We start from the raw sequence: 21,960 nt of genomic DNA, 5'->3' as shown, positions 1-21,960 counted from the left end.
AGAGACGGGGTTTCACCATGTTGACCAGGATGGTCTCGATCTCTTGACCTCGTGATCCACCCGCCTCGGCCTCCCAAAGTGCTGGGATTACAGGCGTGAGCCACCGTGCCTGGCTATATGCGTTTTTAAAAACCATGAGTTTAGGCTGGGTGTGGTGGCTCATGCCTGTAACCCCAGCACTTTGTGAGGCTGAGGCAGGAGAATCGCTGGAGCCCTGGAGTTCAAGACCAGCCTGAGCCATATAGCAAGACCCTGTCTCTACAGATAGAATAGTGGGGTGTGGTGGTGAATGCCTATAGTCCTAGCTGTTCAGGTGGCTGAGATGGGTGGATCACTTGAGTCCAGGAGGTCGGAGCTGCAGTGAGCTATGACTGTACCACTGCACTCCAGCCTTAGGTGACATCAAGACCCTATCTCAAAAAAAAAAAAAAGTTGTGAGCTTATTTTCCAATCGTTTGTTGCTTTAATATAAAAATGCATTGGGTTTTCATATGCTGGCCCTCTGTCCTACACCTTGTGAAATCCATTACTCTTGTGGTTTTTAAAAATAGATTTTTATGATTTTCTGTATAATATAATCATGTCATCTGTGATTAAAGATCATTCACTTCTTGTTTTCCAGTCTTTGTACTTGCTTTTTTTTTTTTCTCTTTTTTTTTTGAGACAGAGTCTCTCTCTGTTGCCCAGGCTGGAGTGCAACGGCTCCATCTCAGCTCACTGCAACTTCTGCCTCGGGTTCAAGCAATTCTCCTGCCTTAGCCTCCCAAGTAGATGGGACTACAGTCGCCCGCCACCATGCCTGGTTAACTTTTGTATTTTTAGTACACATGGGATTTCACCATATTCGCCAGGCTGGTCTCAAACTCCTGACCTTGTGATCCACCTGTCTCAGCCTCCCAAAGTGCCGGGATTACAGGTGTGAGCCACCGTGCCTGACATGTGTCTTGCTTTTTTTTTTCATTTTTCTTTTTTTTTTTTTGAGACAGTGTCTTGCTCTTGTCGCCAGGCTGGAGTGCAGTGTCATGATCTCAGCTCACTGCAACCTCTACCTCCTGGGTTCAATTGATTCTCCTGCCTCAGCCTCCTGAGTAATTGGCATTATAGGAGTCCACCACCATGCCTGGCTAATTTTTGTATTTTTAGTAGAGACAGGGTTTTGTGATGTTGGCCAGGCTGGTCTCGAACTCCTGACCTCGTGATCCACCTGCCTCGGCCTTCCAGAGTTTTTTTTAACTTTTCTTATTACACTGCCTGGAACCTCTGGTACAATGTTGAAGCTTAAGGGGAAAGGCATTTAGTAGTTCACCACTGTGCTGATGTTAGCTGGGGGTTTTTCATATAGATGCCATTCATCAGATCAGGAAGTTCCCTCTTGTTCCTAGCTAGGTATTGGCACTTTCTTCTGACTCTGATGGGACTGCTTCTGACAGCATGTTGCTGGGTCCACTGTGGCTATTGCTTTGAAAAGGACACCTCTTTTTTTTTTTTAAATGTATTTATTTTACTTTAGGTGCATACTATATCTGGGATTTCTCCCCATGTTATCCCTCCCCACCCCCTGCTGTGTCTCCCCTACCACCCTCACTCTCCCCAGTGTGTGATGCTCCTCTCCCTGAGTCCATGTGTTCTCATTGTTCAACACCCACCTATGAGTGAGAACATATGGTGTTTGGCTTTCTGTTCTTGTGTCAGTTTGCTGAGAATGGTGGTTTCCAGATTCATCCAAGTGCCTACAGAGGACACGAACTCACCGTTTTTTATGGCTGCATAGTATTCCATAGTGTATATGTACCACATTTTCTTTGTCCAGTCTATCGTTGATGGGCATTTGGGTTGGTTCCAGGTCTTTGCTTTTGTACACAGTGCTGCAGTGAACATACATGTGCATGTGTCTTTATAGTAGAACAATTTATAGTTCTTTGGCTATATACCCAGTAATGGGATTGCTGGGTCAAATGGAATTTCTATTTCTAGATCCTTGATCCCACACTGTCTTCCACAATGGTTGAACTAATTTACATTCCCACCAGCTGTGTAAGAGTGTTCCTATTTTTCCACATTCTCTCCAGCATCTGTTATCTCCAGATTTTTTAATGATCGCCATTCTAACTGGTGTGAGATGATATCTCAGCGTGGTTTTGATTTGCATTTCTCTAATGACCAGTGATGATGAGCATTTTTTCATATGTTTGTTGGCCTCATATATGTCTTCTTTTGAAGTGTCTGTTCATATCCTTCACCCACTTTTGAATGGGGTTGTTTTTTTCTTGTATATCTGTTTTAGCTCCTTGTAGATTCTGGATATTAGCCCTTTGTCAGATGGGTAGATTGCAAATATTTTTTCCTATTCTGTTGGTTGCCGATTCGCTCTAATGATGGTTTCTTTTGCTGTACAGAAGCTCTGGAGTTTGATTAGATCCCATTTGTCTATCTTGGCCTTTATTGCCATTGCTTTTGGTGTTAGTCATGAAGTCCTTGCCTGTGCCTATGTCCTGGATGGTTTTGGCTACATTTTCTTCTAGTGTTTTTATGGTGTTGGGTTTTATGTTTAAATCTTTGATCCATCTGGAGTTAATTTTAGTGTAAGGTGTCAGGAAGGGGTCCAGTTTCTGCTTTCTGCACATTGCTAGCCAGTTTTCCCAACACCATTTATTAAACATGGAGTCCTTTCCCCATTGCTTGTTTTTGCCAGGTTTGTCAAAGATCAGATGGTTGTAGATGTGTGGTGTTTCTTCTGGGGTCTCTGTTCTGTTCCACTGGTCTATGTCTCTGTTTTGGTACCAGTACCATGCTATTTTGATTACCACAGCCTTGTAGTATAGTTTGAAGTCCAGCAGTGTGATGCCTCTGGCTTTGTTCTTTTTGCTTAGGATTGTCTTGGTTATGCGGGGTCTTTTGTGATTCCATATGAAGTTTAAAATGGTTTTTTCCAGTTCTGTGAAGAAGGTCATTGGTAGCTTGATGGGGATAGCATTGAATCTATAGATTACTTTGGGCAGTATGGCCATTTTCACAATACTGATTCTTCCTAACCATGAGCATGGAATGTTTCTCCATCTGTTTGAGTCCTCTCTTATTTCGTTGAGCAGTGGTTTGTAGTTCTCCTTAAAGAGATCCTTTACATCCTTTGTTAGTTGTATTTCTAGGTATTTTATTCTCTTTGTAGTAATTGTGAATGGGAGTTTACTCTTGATTTGGCTGTTTGTCTGTTATTGGTATATAGGAATGCTTGTGATTTCTGCACATTGATTTTGTATCCTGAGACTTTGCTGAAGCTGTTTATCAGTTTGAGAAGATTTTGGGCTGAGACGATGGGTCTTCTAGAAATACAGTCACGTCATCTGCAAATAGAGACAGTCTGATTTCCTCCTTTGCTAATTGAACACCCTTTATTTCTTTTTCTTGCCTGATTGCTCTGGCTAGAACTTCCAGTACTATATTGAATAGGAGTGGTGAGAGAGGGCATCCTTGTCTAGTGCCTGATTTCAAAGGGAATGCTTCCAGCTTTTGCCCGTTCAGTATGATATTGGCTGTCGGTTTGTCATATATAGCTTTTATCATTTTATGATATGTTCTGTCAGTACCTAGTTTATTGAGAGTTTTTAGCATGAAGGGCTGTTGAATTATGTTGAAGGCCTTCTCTGCATCTATTAAGATAATCATGTGGTTTTTGTCTTTGGTTCCGTTTGTGTGATGGATTACGTTTATAGACTTGCGTATGTTGACCCAGCCTTGCATCCCCGGGATGAAGCCTACTTGGTCGTGCTGGATAAGCTTCTTGATGTGTTGTTGGAATCTAATTGCCAGTATTTTATTGAAGATTTTTGCGTCGATGTTCATCATGGATATTGGCCTGAAGTTTTCTTTTTTAGTTGAGTCTCTGCTTGGTTTTGGTATCAGGATGATGTTGGTCTCATAAAATGAGTTGGGGAGGATTCCCTCCTTTTGTATTGTTTGCCGTTTCAGAAGGAATGGAAGCAGCTCCTCTTTGTACGTCTGGTAGAATTCGGCTGTGAACCCGTCTGGACCTGGACTTTTTTTTTTTGGTTGGTAGGCTATTGATTGCTGCCTCTACTTCAGCCCTTGTTATTGGTCTAGTCAGGGTTTCACCTTCCTCCTGGTTTAGTCTTGGTAGAGTACAAGTGTCTAGGAATTTATCTGTTTCTTCCAGGTTTACTGGTTTATGTGAGTAGAGCTGTTTGTAGTAATCTCTGATTGTAGTTTGTTATTTCTGTGGGATCAGTGGGGATATCCCCTTTATCATTTTTTATCATATCTATTTGATTCTTCTCCCTTTTCTTTTTTATTAATTTGCCTAGTGGTCTATTTTGTTGATCTTTTCATAAAACCAGCTCTTGGATTTATTGATTTTTTTTGAAGGGTTTTTTTGAACTGAAGGGTCTCTATCTCCTTCAGTTCTGCTCTGATCTTAGTTATTTTTTGTCTTCTGCTAGCTTTTGACTTTTTTTTTTATCTGGCTCCTCTAGCTCTTTCCACAATAGGGTGTCGATTTTAGATCTCTCTTCTCTTCTCTGGTGGGCATTTACTGCTGTAAATTTCCCTCTCGACACTGCTTTAAAGGTGAAGGACACCTCTTTCTTACTGAGGTCCTTCTCCTGGTGAACGCTGTACTGCTAATGTTCATGGATTAGGAAGATTAATTCTGGCTGGGCTCGGCAAGTCACGCCTTTAATACCAGCGCATTGGGAGGCTGAGGTGGGTAGATCATTTGAGTTTGGGACCAGCCTGTGCAACATGACGAAACCCCATCTCTACCAAAAAATAAAAAAATTAGCCGAGAGTGGTGGTGTATGCCTGTAGTCCCAGTTACTTGGGAGGCTGAGACAGGAGGATTACAAGGACGGGCATGGTGGCTCACACCTGTAATCCAAGCACTTTGGGAGGCTGAGGCAGGCAGATCACGAGATCAGGAGGCAAGACCAGCCTGGCCAACACAGTGAAACCCCATGTCTACTAAAAATGCAAAAAATTAGCCAGGCATGGTGGCAGGTGCCTGTAATCCCAGCTACTTGGGAGGCTGAGGCAGGAGAATTGCTTGAAGCCAGGAGGTGGAGGTTGCAGTGAGTGGAAACTGCGCCACTGCACTCCAAACTGGGTGACAGAGTGAGACTCCATCTCACAAAAAAGAAAAAAAAAAAAAGACTGATTCTCAGAAATCTGCTCTGAGTTCACGTGATGTTAAAGTGATTATGTTTATTAGTCAACTCATGAATTTACATTAGCAAAATATTTCTTAATATATTTGCTTGACAATTTTTTGTAATTCTATTGACAGTGTGTTTTTTTCTGAAATTTTGTTATTATAACAATAATGACATAATGTTAAAGGGAGATTTAGAAAACCACCCATAACCCAGCGTCTCATCTGTTGGAGGAGGGTGCCGAGAGCTGGAAGCGCGGCTCCATCCCTGCTCTCCAGCGTTGCAGGGACCCCTCTCAACCCTCGTCCTTGCAGGGAGAAGACTCCGTGGGAAGGCATTCTACAACGTGGGTGAGAAAGTGTACTGCCAGGAGGACTTCCTGGTGAGTCTGAGCTGTGCCCCGGCGGTGCCAAGGGTGGGAGCGAGGGCAGGGACCCTCATTCTGACTTGCGTGGAAACGCGAGGCCAGGACACAGGTGCTGGCTGGTCTGCGAGTGCCCCTTTGTCACACAACGTCCTGGATCCTGTGTCCCTTCCCAGTACTCTGGGTTCCAGCAGACGGCCGACAAGTGCAGTGTGTGTGGACATCTCATCATGGACATGGTGAGCCCCTGCCCCAGCCCCCTGGAGCCCCTGTGATATGGGCGGAGTCTGAGGGCCCCACCCTCTCCCCTGCTCCAGACCAGCCCCAGGGTTCAGAGCGCAGAGCCTCTCCTGGGGGTGGCGCTGAGCCTTACGCCTGCGCCTGTGCCGACCCCTCAGTGCACCCTGCCCTTCCGCAGATCCTGCAGGCCTTGGGCAAGTCCTATCACCCGGGCTGCTTCCGGTGCTCCGTGTGCAGTGAGTGTCTGGACGGGGTTCCCTTCACCGTGGACGTGGAGAACAACATCTACTGCGTGCGAGACTATCACACGTGAGCTGCTGGTGCTGTGGAGCAGGGGGCACTCAAGCTGTTCTTCCTGGCTCCCTTGGAAGCATTTTTCCCGCCGGCCTGACTGTCCTTGGTTCTTGGCCTTTTCCCTTCCGCCTCCCCTTATGCACCCGGGCTTGGGGCAGGCATGCATCTCTGCCTGTGCCCCCTTTCCTGGCGGTCCAGCCACCAGCTGTCTTTTGCTCTTTCTTTCCCAGCTGTGGTCTGCGTGCTCCTCTCCTGGCACAGAAGACCCTCCTGGCTGCAGTACCCACCATCTCCCCCCTCCTCTTTTTCATCCCCTGCCAGGCCAGGCCTCTTCCGGCTGATCTGTTTCCTCCTACCGTGGCTGCGGGTTTATTTCTGGGAACTCTGGTTCTGAGCAGGGCCTTCCGTGGGATTGGAGTCCTGGGCATAGGTCCCTGGTACTCAGGGTGCAGCCAGGTCTCGCAGTGGTCATAGCTAAGCTGTGTCCCAGACCTGGACATTAAGGAGAAGGGAACTCACAGGAAGCATGGGGGCAGGTGGCAGAGCAGCACCCACAACTATCCTGGAGGAGGAGATTGGGTGGAGGGGAAATGGGCAGTCAGATAAGAGGCCAGGGCTGGGCACAGTGGCTCATGCCTGTAATCCCAGTACTTTGGGAGGTTGAGACAGGTGAATCACTTGAACCCAGGAGTTTGAGACCAGCCTGGGCAACATAGCAAGACTCCATTTCTATTAAGGAAAAAAAAAAAAGGGTGGGGGCCAGTACAAGAAGGCACAGTAGAAGTTGTTCCCTATCTGCCCTGAGATGTGCACACAGGGAGACAGGGCCCGATGCTTGGGCCACGACAGGGGGACTTCTGTGGGTGCACCTGTCCTCTGGTCACTCAGCTGATCACTTCTGGTTTCCTTTATTCCTCCAGGGTTTTTGCACCAAAATGCGCCTCCTGTGCCCGTCCTATCCTCCCTGCACAGGTAGGAGCCACCGACCCCGAGACGATCAGGTGCCTGGCCCAGCATGGCCGCTGCCCTGTTCCATGTGGGTCTAGACTGGGTCTTGGGCCACAGTGGGAGGGATGAGCAGGTGCTCCTCCCGCAGATCCTTCAGGACCGAGGGATGGGTGTCGTGCGTGTGCACGTAGGGTACAGATGTCCCCTGGCACGAGGTCAAGGGAAGTGGTGGCCCCTGCTGCTTGGCTGCCCCACTGCCAGCCTCTACTCCATTCCCTGTTGACAGAAGGGCTTCTCCCTGGGTCTGCTCAGCTCTGCAGACTGAGGTGGGGTGGGCTGGGGGAGCAGAGGAGGGATGGACGTGGTGTGTGTGGGAGCCCCCACCGTGGGTGCTGCAGCTGTGTTGGCCTGGGGTCTTCCCACAGTGCTGGCTCTGTCCCAGGCTGCCTGCCGAAGCAGAACTGGCAGTGCCCTTTCAAGACTTCAAGGAAGTGAAAACAGGCCAGGCACAGGGGCCCATGCCTGTAATCCCAGCACTTTGGGAGGCCAAGATGGGAGGATTGCTTGAAGCCAGGGGTTTGAGACCAGCCTGGGTCATCTCTACAAAAAAATTTTAAAAATTAGCCAGGTGTGGTGGTGCATGCATGTAGTCCCAGCCACTTGGGAGGCGAAGGCAGGAGGATCGTTTGAGCCCAGGAGTTTGAGGCCTCAGTAAGCTGTGATTGCGCCACTGGACTCCAGCATGGGCAACAGAGAGAGACTGTTGCTGTCTATTTAAAAAAAAAAAAAAAAAAAGGCCGGCCACGATGGCTCACACCTGCAACCTCAGCACTTTGGGAGGCCAAGGTGGGCAGATCACCAGAGGTTGGGAGTTCAAGACCAGCCTGACCAACATGGAGAAAGCCCGTCTCTACTAAAAATACAAAATTAGCCTGGCCTGGTGGTGCATGCTTGCAATCCCAGCTTCTCGGGAGGCTGAGGCAGGAGAATTGCTTGAACCTGAGAGGCGGAGGTTGCGGTGAGCCAAGATTGGGCCATTGCACTTCAGCCTGGTCAACAAGAACGAAACTGCATCTCAAAACAGAAACAATGAGGTGAAAATAATATCCACATCCATTGACACCCATGTGACACCCTTGTGGTCCTTTGTGTGCGCTGTGGGCTGTGGCTGTAGAGGACACTTCAGGCCCATGTGTGTCTGTGTGTGTGCACCTGCTGGTACTTGTCCCACCCCAGTGAAGCAGTGTGGCAGTGCTTCTGGGGTGGGCATTTGCATCTGCCGGGACGGGAGCACGGTGTGTGGGAGCGCGCGCACACGGACTGCTTCCCCCCCCATCCTCGCATGCTCATTGTGTGTGAACTCCATCTCTTCCTCCAGGGCTGTGAAACAACCATCCGTGTGGTGTCCATGGACAGAGACTACCACGTGGCATGTTACCACTGTGAGGTGAGTTGGTTCCCGGGAGGCTGGCAGTGGGGCAGTCCTCTGACACGGCTCCCCTTTTCAAAATTTTAGTTTTGCCAGGCACAGTGGTTCATGCCTGTAGTCCCAGCTACTTGGGAGGCTGAGGCAGAAGAATTGCTTGAACCCAGGAGGCAGAGGTTGCAATCAGCTGAGATTGAGCCATTGCACTCCAGCCTGGGCAACAAAAGCTAAAGTCTGTCTCAAAAAAAAATAATAATTAGCCGGGCGTGGTGGCGTGTGGCTGTAGCCCCAGCACCTCTGGAAAAGGCAGAGGTTGCAAGAAGTCTAGATCATGCCACTGAACTCCAGTTTGAGCAACAAAAGCAAGACTCTGTCTCAAAAAAAAAAAAAAAAATTAGCTTTTATTTTTATTTTGAGACAGAGTCTTGTTTCTTCACCCAAGCTGGAGTTCAGTGGCATGATCCTAGCTCACCGTAGCCTCTGCCTCCCCGGTTCATGTGGTCCTCTACCTCCACCTCCCCGGTTCATGTGGTCCTCTACCTCCACCTCCCCGGTTCATGTGGTCCTCTACCTCAGCCTCCCCGGTTCAGGCGGTGCTCCTCTACCTCCGCCTCCCCGGTTCAGGCGGTGCTCCTCTACCTCCACCTCCCCGGTTCATGTGGTCCTCTACCTCCGCCTCCCCGGTTCAGGCGGTGCTCCTCTACCTCCACCTCCCCGGTTCATGTGGTCCTCTACCTCCGCCTCCCCGGTTCAGGTGGTGCTCTACCTCCACCTCCCCGGTTCATGTGGTCCTCTACCTCCGCCTCCCTGGTTCATGTGGTCCTCTACCTCAGCCTCCCCGGTTCAGGCGGTGCTCCTCTACCTCCGCCTCCCCGGTTCAGGCGGTGCTCTACCTCAGCCTCCCGAGTAACTGGTATTATAGGCACCCACCACGACTAGCTTTTATGTTTTAGTAGAGATGGGATTTCACCATCTTGGCCAGACTGGTCTTGAACTCCTGATCTCTTGATCCATCCGCCTTGGCCTCCCAAAGTGCTGGGATTACAGGCATGAGCCGCTGTGCCCAGCAGGTTTTTTTTAGACAGGATCTTGCTCTGTTGCTAGACTGGAGTGCAGTGGCACAGTCATAGCTCACTGGAGCCTCAACCTCCTAGGCTCAATCGATCTTCCTGCCTCAGCCTCCTGAGTAGCTGACAGCACAGGCTTCAGCCACCACATCCAGCTAATTTTGATATTTTTAGTAGAGATGGGGTTTCATCATGGTGCCCAGGCTGGTCTTAAACTCCTGGGCTCAAGAGATCCACCTGCTTCAGCCTCCCAAAGTGCTGGGACTACAACGTGAGCCGCTGTGCCGGCCTTACCTGTTTTATGGCATCTGCCCCATTCTGCCTTTCCTTCCAGCCCTGCAGAGAGTGAATTGGGGGAGGGAATGAAGGCAGGTGCTCCCTGAGCAGCTGGAGGAGTCACGTTTGGGGGCCCAAGTTCAGGGAAGTAGGTTGAGCGATGGTTAGGCCATAGAAAGGACTGGATTTGGCCGGCGTCTGGATGTTGGGGGTTGAGGGTTGGAGTGTGTTCATGAGAACCCCAGCAGAGAGTGAGGGTGGGGGGAAGAGGGGATGAGACGCTCTCATTTTTGGTAGCTGGAGACCCCAAATGAAGATGTCCAGTAGACCTTTAAGTGGGTGGGGGTTCAACTACCCTGCCGACAGCTGTGGGAATTTGGGGTCACTGGCATGTGGTGCTCTCTTCTCTGAGTCTTGTTTTTGGAGACAAGTCTTGCTCTATTGCCCAGGCTGGTGTGCAGTGGCACCATCTCAGCTCACTGCAACCTCCGCCTCCTGGGTTCAAGCAATTCTGCCTCAGCCTCCTGCGTAGCTGGGACTACAGGCGCCCGCCACCATGCTTGGCTAATGTTTGTATTTTTAGTAGAGATAAATAGGGTTTCACCATGTTGGCCAGACTGGTTTCAAACTCCTGACTTCAAATGATCTGCCCACCTCGGCCTCCCAAAGTGCTGGGATTACTGGCGTGAGCCATCACACCAGGTCTGAATCTTGGCCCTGGGAATTCCCGTCACCTTGGCCTCCCCAGATTCTCAACTCAAGGAGACCACGGGGCTCCCCTGGGCAGCTGGAGCAGTGTCCAGGCGATTAGTCGGGCATTGTGGGGTGCACCTGCCAGGTTTCCCTTCTCTGAGAGATGAGATGATGGGCCTCCCTGATCTGTTGTCTGGGGTCTGGGAGTCATATGTTCAGCCTCTTATTCTCATAGAAGGTGGGAGGAAATCCAATTTCTGTTCCCCTGTCTTGGCGGGAAGCAAGGGTCCCATGAAGGACTCAGGGACAGCAGCTGAAGCTAGGGAGAAAATGAAATCTCCCAGGGCAAGTTGGAGAACAAGGACTTGGGGGGGTCAGGATGGCTCAGGGAGCACCACCACTTACAGGACACACGCAGATGAAGTGGCCATAAAGGGAGGCTGTGGGTGACTGCATCCCAGCAAGAGCAGAATGCGTGGCGGTGGGGAATCTGCAGTAGCAATCAGGGATCCCTTGGGTGACAGGGTCTCCTGGGTGGGGGCGAGTGGTGCCACGGGAGCACAGATAGTGCCAAGGTACCCAGGAGGGAGGATGAGGAGCAGGGATGTTCTGCAGAGGGGCCAGGGCTCCTCTCCAGCACTAACAGGGCCTCTGTGCCTCTCTACCTGCTTGGCTGTCCTGTGGACTGTGTGGTCCCCTGGGGATTGCCCAGCACCCAGTGCAGCGGGGGAGGGGGTGGTGGTGGACGCTGAGAGTCACAGAGCAGGGCAGGCACAGACAGTGTTGCTTGTCTGCGGTGAGGCGGTTGGATGGAGACTGATAGCTCTGGAATCCCGTACTCCTCCCTGGCCTGGTGTGCAGCAGTTCGTAGCAGCGACCAGCCTGTGGTGGGCCAGGCAGGAGACCAGGGACAGGAGTGGTTTGGTGGCAGTGCAGCAGCCCAGCTCCCTTCCCTGTGCAGGGTGTCGGGCTCTCGGTAATGGGTGAAAGCTGCCAGCATTCCAGCCCCAGCCCCCTGCTTCCCCTGGTGTCTCCAGGTCCTCTCACCATTGCCTCTTCAGATCACCTCGGGGTGGCATTCATCCCGCCAGCCTGCTCCAGGGACCCCTGTGTAGCGGGAACTGGTGGACACACCCTTCTGGGCCCTCCAGCAGCTTCCAGCACAGGAACTGCTCCGTCCTCCACACACCTGCTTTGCTTTGCCCTCCGGATGGCGGGTTTTGGTTTTCTTCACTTTTGTTTGTTTCTCCTTAAATCTCCTCTGCCCAGGCCTCTTCTCTTCCCACCTCAGCATGGAAGGTCCTCCTGTTTGCCCGCTTCTCTTTTCTAGTGATCTGCACTCCCTGGAAGAGGTAGTCTGCTGGGTTTTTTTTTGAGACTGGGTCTCACCCTGTCGCCCAGGCTGGAGTACAGTGGCGCAGTCTCGGCTCTCTGCAACCTCTGCCTCCGGGTTCTAGTGATTCTCCTGCCTCAGCCTCCGGAATAGCTGGGATTACTGGCGACCACCACCACTCCTGGCTAATTTTATTTTGTATCTTTAGTAGAGACGGGGTTTCACCATATTGGCCAGGCTGGCCTTGAACTCCTGACCTTGTGATCTGCCTGCCTCGGCCTCCCAAACTGTTGGGATTCAAGGTGTGAGCCACCGTGCCTGGCCTGTTTTGTTTTTAAAAACCGTCATGTTTGGCTGGGCGTGGTGGCTCACGCCTACAGTCCCAGCACTTTGGGAGGCTGAGGTGGGAGGATGGCTATGTAGTCAGGGGTTCAAGGTCAGCATAATCAGCATAGCAAGATGCCATCTCTACAAAATACAAGGGGAAAAGAAATTAGCTGGGCATGGTGGTACGTGTCTGTAGTTCCAGCTACTTGGGAGGCTGAGGTGGGAGGATTGCTTGAGCCCAGGAGTTTCAGGCTGCAGTGAGCTGAGATTGCACCACTGCACTCCAGCCCGGGTGACAGAGTGTGACCCTGTCTAATAAACAAAAAACAGTTCAGGTGTGGTGGCTCATTCCTGTAATCCCAGCATTTTAGGAGGCTGAGGCGAAGGATCGCTTGAGGTCAAGAGTTCGAGACCAACCTGAGCAACATAATGAAACCCCATCGCTACAAAAAATGAAATTCACAGGGCATGGCAGGTGTGCTGGTGGTCCTAGCTACTCGGGAGGCTGAGGTGGGGGCAACAGTGAGAGACCCTCTCTCAAGCAACAAACAAATAAACACCCAAACCATCAGGTTTTTTTGGTGATACCCACGTTGACTGCCCAGCCCTCTCCCCACAGCCTGACTTCTATCCAGTGACTTCCTCTTGGGTGCCTGAGAGGCAGCGCCAGTCCTCTGTGCTCCATGCTGGGCTTCCCATCCCCTCTCTGGCAGAGGAAGAGTCTTATTTATTTACTTATTTTTGAGATGGAGTTTTGCTGTTGTCACCCAGGCTGGAATGCAATGGCAAGATTTCTGCTCACTGTAACCTCTTGTCTCCTGGGTTCAAGTGAGTCTCCAGCCTCAGCCTCCCAAGTAGCTGGGATTACAGGCATGTGCCGCTATACCCGGCTAATTGTGTATTTTTAGTAGGGATAGGGATTCACCATGCTGGCCAGGCTGGTCTCGAACTCCTGACCGAGGCAGTGCCTTGGCCTCCCAAAATGCTGGATTCCTGCACCCTTGGAAGAGTCTTTATGATCTTATAAGGAGCCCTGCAGGTCTGCCCCCTCCCGTGACCTCTAAAGTGCCCTGATGTGCCCCTTTCTGCTGACTCTGGGGCTGGGGGCTGTGTTCTTCCTTAGGACTGCGGGCTGCAGCTGAGTGGGGAGGAAGGACGCCGCTGCTATCCCCTGGCGGGCCACCTGCTGTGTCGTCGCTGCCACCTTCAGCGCCTCCAGCCTGGGCCTCTTCCCTCACCGACCGTGCACGTCACTGAGCTCTGAGCAGGGGAAAACCCATCCCTGGACTGGGGTGGGGGTGGGTGTGGGTGTGGAGGGAGGGCCGCGTGGGTGGCCCCGGTCAGTGTCAGGGTGGGCTTCCCCCAATCCCACCTTCCCACTGAGCTGCTGTCTGCAGGGGCCGGACCCCCGCATGGAAGCTTCTATTTATTCACGGTCTGTGCCTGCTCAAGTCACTTCCCTGCGGGCCCTGCCTCCCACTCACCCCACCACCAGCTTTCCACTTGGGGGCCCCCTTGCATCCTGCAGCTTCAGGGTAGGCTGTGGATCACGAGGATGGAGAGGGCCCCCGTCCTGGCCACGGGTGCGAGGTGACCCGGGTGCATTCCTGGGTAGGAGCTGCTGTCCGTTGTTTAGGGGCCTGGGACTCCCGCAGCACAAGTGTGCTCCCAGGCAGTGTGTGGTCTGGAAGTCGGGGCTGGCAGGGACATGCATGTTCCTGCATCTCCTATCGCAGTGCCTGGGTGGGTGGGAAGGCGCCTGGTTTAGGTGGAGTCCCAGCAGGGGGGTGAGGAATGACACCTGTGGGGAAGGGGCCTGCAAAGGACACTGGCCACATGGTCACTGTGGGAATTGGCCCTGGGAACTCTGACGGGTGTTTGCAGCCCCAGTTGCTGCCCTGTACCCCCTTCCAGGGCTCCTGGCTTGGGACTCCCCTACCCTCCTGCTCAGCCCAGAAAAAGCCCGCAGGGGCTGCAGCCCCAGGTCCCGCTCAGGAGCGCCTCGAAGGGGCACCCTGGCCACACTGCGGGAAAGCCCGTGTCTGAGCACCGGCTATGGGCTCCACTACAAAAGGGCAGGATTTGACTTAAATTAAGTTTTCCCCTTGAGGATATTTTCATTTTCTTTAAAAGAATATAATTTTCTAAGATCTTGGACCAGGTTTGTTATTTCTTAAGCAAATTCACGTGTCTAATTTGTCATGGAGCTGGTTTTCAGGTGTTAAGAACCTTGTGGTTTCAGGACTTTTGTATAAACTCCTCTAAAACCTCACATGTGTCTGCCTTTCAGACTTTAGGGTAGCTTGGGGCTCCGTGTGTGTTGGGGTGTTAAGGGCAGTTGCCCCATGAAATGCAGTGAGGGGGCTTTCCATGCACCCCGGGACTGATGGGAACGTGGGGTCTGCACGTGGGGGGCCCTGGTCCTGATGTCGGCATCCCCGCGGGTTCAGGGGACATCTGGACTGAAATCACTGGCCCCTATGAGAACCTGGGCCTGCCTCTTGGCTGCTGTTCCCCTCTCCCTTCCCCCACTGTCAGGTGTGAGGTCTGTGACTCACCCGAGGGGTCGGGCGCCCCCTGGAACCAGCTGGGCTGTACAGGCCAAGCCCAAGGGAATACCAGGAGGTGCCTGCAGGGGAAATGGTAGCCCCGGAGTCCAGCAGGCCGAGGCCTGGCTCGGGCGCCCCCTCGTGGCCTGAATCGACAAGTACAAGGGAAGGTCAGGGAGTCTTAACCAAGGACTTCCACAGCCTGGAGAGCACTGAGATGGGGAGTGGGGCCTTCAGCAGGACCGGGGGGGCACTTCTTGGAGGAAGTGATGCCAGTTGGGCCAGAGAGTAAAGTCCAGCCATGGAGGCTCCGGTGCTGGCTCTCTCTTCCCTGCGAGTTGAGCTGCATTGCTTTTTTTTTTTTTGATCCTACACTTGATCTTAGCCAAAAGGCCAATAAGGGATTTTTTTTTTTTTTTTTTTGACAGGGCCTTGTTCTGTTGCCCAGGCCGGAGTGCTTTGGCGCGATCTGGGCTCACTGCAACTTTCACCTCCCGGGTTTAAGCGATTATCTTGCCTCAGCCTCCTGAGTAGCTGGGACTACAGGTGTGGACCATGATGTCCAGCTATTTTTTTTTTCGAGACAGAGTCTCACTTTTATTGCCCAGGCTGGAGTGCAATGGCGCAATCTCAGCTCACCGCAACCTCTGCCAACCAGGTTCAAGCGATTCTCCTGCCTCAGCCTCCCTAGTAGCTGGGACTACAGGTGTGTGCCATCATGCCCAGCTAATTTTTTTGTATTTTTAGTAGGGATGGGGTTTCACCGTGTTAGCCAGATGGTCTCAATTTCCTGACTTCCTGATCCGCCCACCTTGGCCTCCCAAAGTGCTGGGATCACAGGCGTAGGCCACCGTGCCCAGCCTGGGCTGCTTTACCTTCTAACTGGTCAGTTGCAGAGTTGTCCTCTGAACTGTCCTCTCTGCTTCCTCCCTCAAACCAGCTTTGAGCTGGGTTTCTCCTTGTTGCCAACCCGGTCCTTCTACTTTTCCGCACTCTGTGTAAATTGGAGTGGCCATCGTTTGGGGTGGGGTGGCCAGGCAGCAGGACATATGATCCCAAGGTAACCCAGGCTGTATGGAATGTGGTGACAGGTTCCCCTGGGCACCCAATCAGTTTCCATACATTGACCAGTGGCTAGGCTTAGTTTAACAGCACCCCTTTTGGCTCTAACGCTGCATAAAGCATGCTGGGTTACAAGTTATGCTGGCAGTCCCCAAGAAAGCCCCTTTGGCACCAGCTGTACTCCCTTCCCTAGCAGAAGATCAAGAATTACCTCCACCATACTCAAGGCCCCCCGAATTGGGGCCTCAGCATCCTCCCCCAGACAGTACCAGTAACCAACCATTGTCCCCCCTGCACACCTGCAGCAGGGCTCCACACCCACCAGCGGTCCTTCCTCTCCGAGAGATGCCCCCAGTGGGAGGAAACAATTGGGGTCGCCCATTCTTTGTTCACATCCCCTTCTCTTCAAGTGACTTATTTAACTGGAAGGCTCAACATCCCCCATTCTCTGAGAAGCCCCAGGCTTTGACAGGGCTCTTGGAATCTGTGCTCCAGAATCACTGCCCCATTTAGGACAACTGCCAACAATTATTACTAATTCTGTTCACCACAGAGGAAAGAGGCAGAATTAGACAGGAAGCCCTGAAAGCCATCATAGGTCCAGGGGGAGCAACAGTAGAAGAGACCCGGGACCCAATTGAAGAGGTTTTTCCCTCTACCCAACCCCAATGAGACCCCAACACCTCAGGGGGGTCACCAGGCTCTGAACACTTTTCACCGGTATATTTTAGCGGGGGTTAAGGGGGCAGCTAGGTGGCCCATCAACCTCTCCAAGGTAAGAACAGTGACAGGGTCTGCAGGAGTCGCCGGCTGCTTTCCTGGAAGGCCTACAAGAGGTGTACCATACCTATACTCCTATAGACCCTGAGGCCCTGGAAAATCAACAGGCCATTAACTTAGCCTTTGTCTCCCAGTCAGCCCCAGATACCAGGAAAAAGTTATAAAAACTAGATAGATTCCAGGGAATGAATTTGACCCAATTGCTGGAAACTGCCCAGAAGGTTTTTGTTAACAGGGATGCTCCTGGAGCCATACAAGAAAAAAAGGTACTAAGGCAGTCACAGCAGCCCTTCAGGAGACACGAGTCACTCCACGAGGGCAGGGGGCCTTGCAAAAGGGCCCCTGGGGTCCCTGGCCCCTGGTTAGGAAGAAACCAGTGTACATACTGTAAAGAAGAGGGACATTGGAAAAATGAGTTCCCCGACAGAGAAAGATGAGTAACCGCTTAAGAAAAACCACTGAGGGCTATCAGTTTAGGAGGTCAGGATTGACGGGGCCAGGGCTCTTATTTGTTAAGCCCCCAGCAGCCCAGGGTTACTTTAAAGATTGGGGACAAACCTATCAGTTTCTTAGTGGACAGCAGGGCAGCCCACTCAGTCCTTACTCAGCCTCTGGGACCACTAACCAGTAGGAAAACAGTCAACCAGGGGGCCACAGGAAAGACCACGACAAGGTCATGGACCACGACAAGGTCATGGACCACAAATGGAGTCGTTGACTTAGGAAATGGCACCATTACCCACTCCTTAGTTCTTCCAGAATGCTCTTACCTGCTATTAGGGCAGGACCTACTTCACAAACTTCAAGCAACCATCTCCTGTGAAAATCAGAGAGGATGCCTGCCTCTTTATACCCCCTTGCCCTCTGTATCGAAAGCACCTCACCAAATCCTCATCACTTGTGCTGTCAGACGGGTATCTTGCAGGAAGCTTTATCACCAGAAACAAATCAGGCATCAACGTCAGACCTCCTCTGCCAGTTCCAGGAGAGTGTACCCAGAGTGTGGGCTGAGACCAATCCCCCAGGTCTGGCAGAACACTGTACCCCGGTTGTGGTCCAACTGTTGGTGACAGCAGCTCTGGTCCAGGTACAGCAATACCCAATAAGTCAGGAAGCCAGGCGGGGAATCACTCTGCACATAACGAGACTCCTGGAAGGACGAATTCTCACCACCTGTAAGTCACCCTGGAACACCCCTCTGCTCCCTGTTCTAAAACCTGGCACAAAGGATTACCGGCCAGTACAGGACTTGAAGTAAATAAGAGTAGAAACTGTCCACCTCACAGTTCCAAATCCATATACCCTAAGCCTCCTGAACCTGAACCACCATTACCAAAACATCCTGGACCTCAAGGATGCGGCCCCAGTCAGCAGACGCATATTTGCCTCTGAGTGGACGGACCTGGACACTAGGGTCTCGGGGCAACTCACATGAACCCAGCTGCCTCAGGGATTCAAAAGGTCTCCCACCCTATTTGATGAGCACTTAGCCAGAATCTTGCCACCTTCCAGGCCGAGTTCCCTGAGTGTACTCTACTCCAATATGCAGATAACTTACTTCTGGCCTCAAGAACCCAAGAGGCCTGCAAGGAAGCCACCCAGTCATTACTGTTGACCCTACAAACTCTGGTATATCAAGTCTCAGCCAAAAAGGCCCAGCTCTGTCAACAAAAGGTTACGGACCTGGGCTATATCAAGAAAAAGGCAACCGGGCACTGGCGTCCAGCCGAGTCCAAGCAGTACTACAGATACCCACCCCTACCACCATGCCAAGTTCGGGAGTTCCTTGGGGTGGTGGGGTACTGTAGGCTATGGATTTTAGGTTTTGCCAAAATGGCCAAGCCTCTGTATGCCTGCACGGGAGGGAATAGACCCCTCATTTGGACAGTAAGCTATTACAAATAAAGAGGACATTCTAGCCCTGCTGGAGGCTATATGGAAGCCCAAGACTGTGCCACTAGTCCACTGCAAGGGACACCAAAAGGGGGAGTCACCAGAAGCAAGGGGAAACAGGGCTGCTGACCTACCGGCCAGGCAGGCAGCCATGGGCCAGTGAAACCACCGACCCTATTGCAACCCTGCCTGCCCCAGTTTCTGCCCCCTACTCCCACGTACTCCTCAGGTGAGAAGGACTTTGCAAAGGAGCAGGGTGCCACACAGGACTCCACAGGATGGTGGATATTGTGGTCCCTGAGGCTCTAGGACCGGCCCTAGTTATGGACACATACCAGGCCACTCACTCGGGACAGACCAAACTAACTGAACTGCTAAAAGCCAAGTACTACATTCCCCACTTACATGAACTTATAAAGAAAATTACTACTCGGTGTGATGTATGTGGCCGAGTAAATCCGGGAGGGAACAGGTCGAGTCAGGTGGGAGTGAGACTCAGAGGTACTGGCCCTGGGGAGCACTGGGAAGTAGATTTCACTGAAACAAACCCCCAGCAAATGGCTATAAATACCTGCTGGTGATTATAGCTACGTTCTCTGGATGGGTCAAGGCCTCCCCCACTAGGTCCGAGACTGCTTTGGTGGTCACAAAAAGCTATTACACGACCTTGTTCCTGGGTTTGGCCTCCCTCTAATGCTGGGGTCAGACAATGGGCCCGCCTTTACTGTACACATTTCTCAGGGCCTAGCCAAGGCCCTGGGTGTATCCTGGAAATGACACTGTGTCTATCGTCCCGAGTTCAGGACAAGCCGAACAAATGAACCAGACCATAAAAGAAACCCTGACAAAGTTTATCCTAGAGACTGGTGAAAACTGGGTCAGCCTGCTTCCTGTCCTCCTCCGCGTCCGATGCACACCCTATCAGAAAGGCTTCTCCCCTTTTGAAATCATGTTCGGCAGGCCCCCCCACTTACTCCCCAGACCCTCGGATACCGTGCATGCTGAAGTCCATAACTATACACTCCTTAAGTCCTTACAGGCGCTCCAGTTTGTTCAATCCCAGATACACCAGCTCATTAAGGACACCCGTCCCATCCCACTGGACCTCGCACACCAGCCGACACGCCTCTTCCAGCCTGGACTCTGTCCTTGTTAAAAGATTTGCTGCCTCCGGCCTCACCCCCGTTGGAAGGGATGCTACACGGTTATCCTGACCACTCCCACTGCACTCAAGGTGAACAGAATAAGGGCCTGGATTCATCACACCCACATCAAGACTGCCCCACTGGAAGGACAAGGAGCATCAACCACTCATCCCCCAATTCACTAAAGCTAAGACTTGCCCGCTCTTCGCGGTCACCACCCTCGCCACCCTAATCCGTGCTGTAAATCCCTGTAGCAAACCCCTCTTAGACCCCACCTACTATCAATGGGTCCTCACCACGGGCTCTACTGGAGGATATGATTTCGGGACGGGACAAAGATCCACCCTAGTCAACTTAACCCTGAAGTACTTTCCAAAGAACCCCATTACCTTCTCCCCAGACCTCTGTGCCCTCCTGGGCCCCAACCTAAATTTCAGAACAAGTGGAGGTGTAGCCGGGTGCAGCAGTTCAGGGGCAGAGCAACAACTTCAGACCATGGGATTATATCTGTGCCCAGGATCCGCCCCACAAAGAAGATGGAACTGTGGAGACTTAAATGAGTTATTTTGCCCCTATTGGGGTTACGAGACTATCTCCACCATATCAGGATACAACCAAAACATAGACTCTTTCATTTACCTTCAGTGAGGGTCTCCTCCATCCCCATGTTCCACTGTGTCTTGCAACCCACACCAGGTAACTGTAAAAGACCCCTGATAGTAAATAGAACATGGGACGGACCTGGGGTCTCAGGGTGTATATATAAGTGGGTGGGACATGGGAAACATCTTTACCATCCAGCGTATAACCCTGCCCCAACCCAACCACCCTATAGGACCCATTGCTCAGGTCATACAAGAAGTCCCCATAAAGATACAAAGTCTCCTCATCCAAACAAACAATACTCCCCCTCAGTGACCTTCCCTAAAACCCCAACTCTGCTCAAAGAGGACTAGATTTGTTATTCTTAAAACAAGGGGGGTTATGTGCGCCCTTAATGAACAATGTTGCTTCTATGCTAATAGGTCAGGCCTCATCCGAGAGAGCCTCTCCCTGGTCAGACAGAATCTTGAAACCAGAAAACAACTTCGAGAGGCTTCAGAAAGTTGGTATCAAAAAATGTTTTCCTGGTCCCCTTGGCTCACCTCCCTCCTTACAGGCCTGGTGGGACCTCTGGCCCTACTCCTACTGGGACTCATGTTCGGCCCCTGCCTCCTAAACCAACTGCTCAGGTACATTAAATCTAGGGTAGACTCCGTAAAATTAATATTAAGGTCTCAATATGGGCCCTTAGAACAAACAAACAATACTGACCTGCTGGAGGAATCAATGATTTAATTCCTGAAATTAAACAAGGGGGGAATGTGACGTGGTAAATGCCCCATAAAACTGCATACCTAGACCATACCTCGGCTGTCCATTGAAACTGCTCTCTGTAACCCTAATGTGACAGGCAAGCAGTCCAAACCAACGCCATTTTGGCCCCTGTGCCATTTTAAGACTTGTAGTAAGCAACTAAGGTCTGTAATTTCCACCCTACCCAGACAATGTGTAAACTAACACTTATCTTGACTTCTGTGAACCACTTAAGTAACAATCACAATGTCCAGAGCCCCTCACCCCCATCCCCACCAAGGAGGTGGTTTATGGAATGTCCAAAGTCCCCTGGCCCTGGGAATGTCCAGAGCCCCTCACCCCCATCCCCGCCCAGGAGGTGGTTTATGGAATGTCCAAGGCCCCTCACCCCTACCCCCGCCCAGGAGGTGGTTTTCAGGCATAAAAGTTCTTGACACCCTCCTTTTGGGGCCACGGGTTAGAGAGACACGGGTCCTCCGCGGCTGCCGGCAATAAAGACCCTGTAATGCGGCCTAGTCTTTGTCTCAGTGGTGATTTCGCCCTCACTCAGTTACAACAAATCCACATTGCTGTCTTTATGGTTGAAAAAATCCACCATGTATACCGATTCTATTATCATGAACACTACAGGGAGCTTTTAAATTAATATTTGTTAGGGTTTGTGCCTATGCGTGGAATTTTCGGTGATGAGGCATTCATATTCTTGACTGTCCTAGGAAACAGGAAGCCTTTAAAGCAGTTGTGCAGGGCACATCCCCGGCTTCACTGTAGTATTTCCTGCTGCTCTACGTCACCACCAGCTGGTACTGTCAGTGTCGTGTGAACCACCTGTAGGTGGTGTCAGGGGCATTTCATTGTGGTTTTCATTTGCATTTTCCGGCGTAATGAGGTTGAGGCCTCTTCATATGTTTATTGGTTATTGAGTGAAGTGTGAGTAGAAGTCTTTTTTCCTGTTTATTATTGCATGTTTTCTGCATATTCTTTTCTTTTTTCCATCTCTGGTTGATTTGTAGGAGTTTTTTTTGTTTGTTTTTTTTTTTTTTTT

General features: G+C 51.3%; 2 protein-coding genes across 2 annotated transcripts in view; one reads left to right on the top strand and one right to left on the bottom strand.

Moving 5' to 3' along the window:
- LOC108286390 (WT1 interacting protein) overlaps nucleotides 1-14,402 on the top strand; it is a 24,900-nt gene extending 10,498 nt beyond the window's left edge. Inside the window, exons 3-8 of the mRNA XM_017504218.2 lie at nucleotides 5,477-5,544; nucleotides 5,703-5,765; nucleotides 5,945-6,075; nucleotides 6,981-7,032; nucleotides 8,387-8,455; nucleotides 13,254-14,402. Coding sequence (XP_017359707.1) covers nucleotides 5,477-5,544; nucleotides 5,703-5,765; nucleotides 5,945-6,075; nucleotides 6,981-7,032; nucleotides 8,387-8,455; nucleotides 13,254-13,394 — 524 coding nt within the window. The 3' untranslated portion in view covers nucleotides 13,395-14,402. The remainder of the gene's footprint in view (nucleotides 1-5,476; nucleotides 5,545-5,702; nucleotides 5,766-5,944; nucleotides 6,076-6,980; nucleotides 7,033-8,386; nucleotides 8,456-13,253) is intronic.
- LOC108286388 (zinc finger protein 181-like) overlaps nucleotides 10,431-21,960 on the bottom strand; it is a 26,999-nt gene continuing 15,469 nt past the window's right edge. The window contains exon 4 of the mRNA XM_037729841.1: nucleotides 10,431-10,789. Within this exon, the coding sequence (XP_037585769.1) occupies nucleotides 10,771-10,789 (19 nt within the window). The 3' untranslated portion in view covers nucleotides 10,431-10,770. The remainder of the gene's footprint in view (nucleotides 10,790-21,960) is intronic.

This window comes from Cebus imitator, unplaced genomic scaffold, assembly GCF_001604975.1.
Source record: "Cebus imitator isolate Cc_AM_T3 unplaced genomic scaffold, Cebus_imitator-1.0 Scaffold318, whole genome shotgun sequence".
Lineage (NCBI taxonomy): Eukaryota > Metazoa > Chordata > Mammalia > Primates > Cebidae > Cebus > Cebus imitator.
The sequence above is the reverse complement of the archived record's forward strand: the minus strand, read 5'-3'. Positions and strand labels throughout refer to the sequence as shown.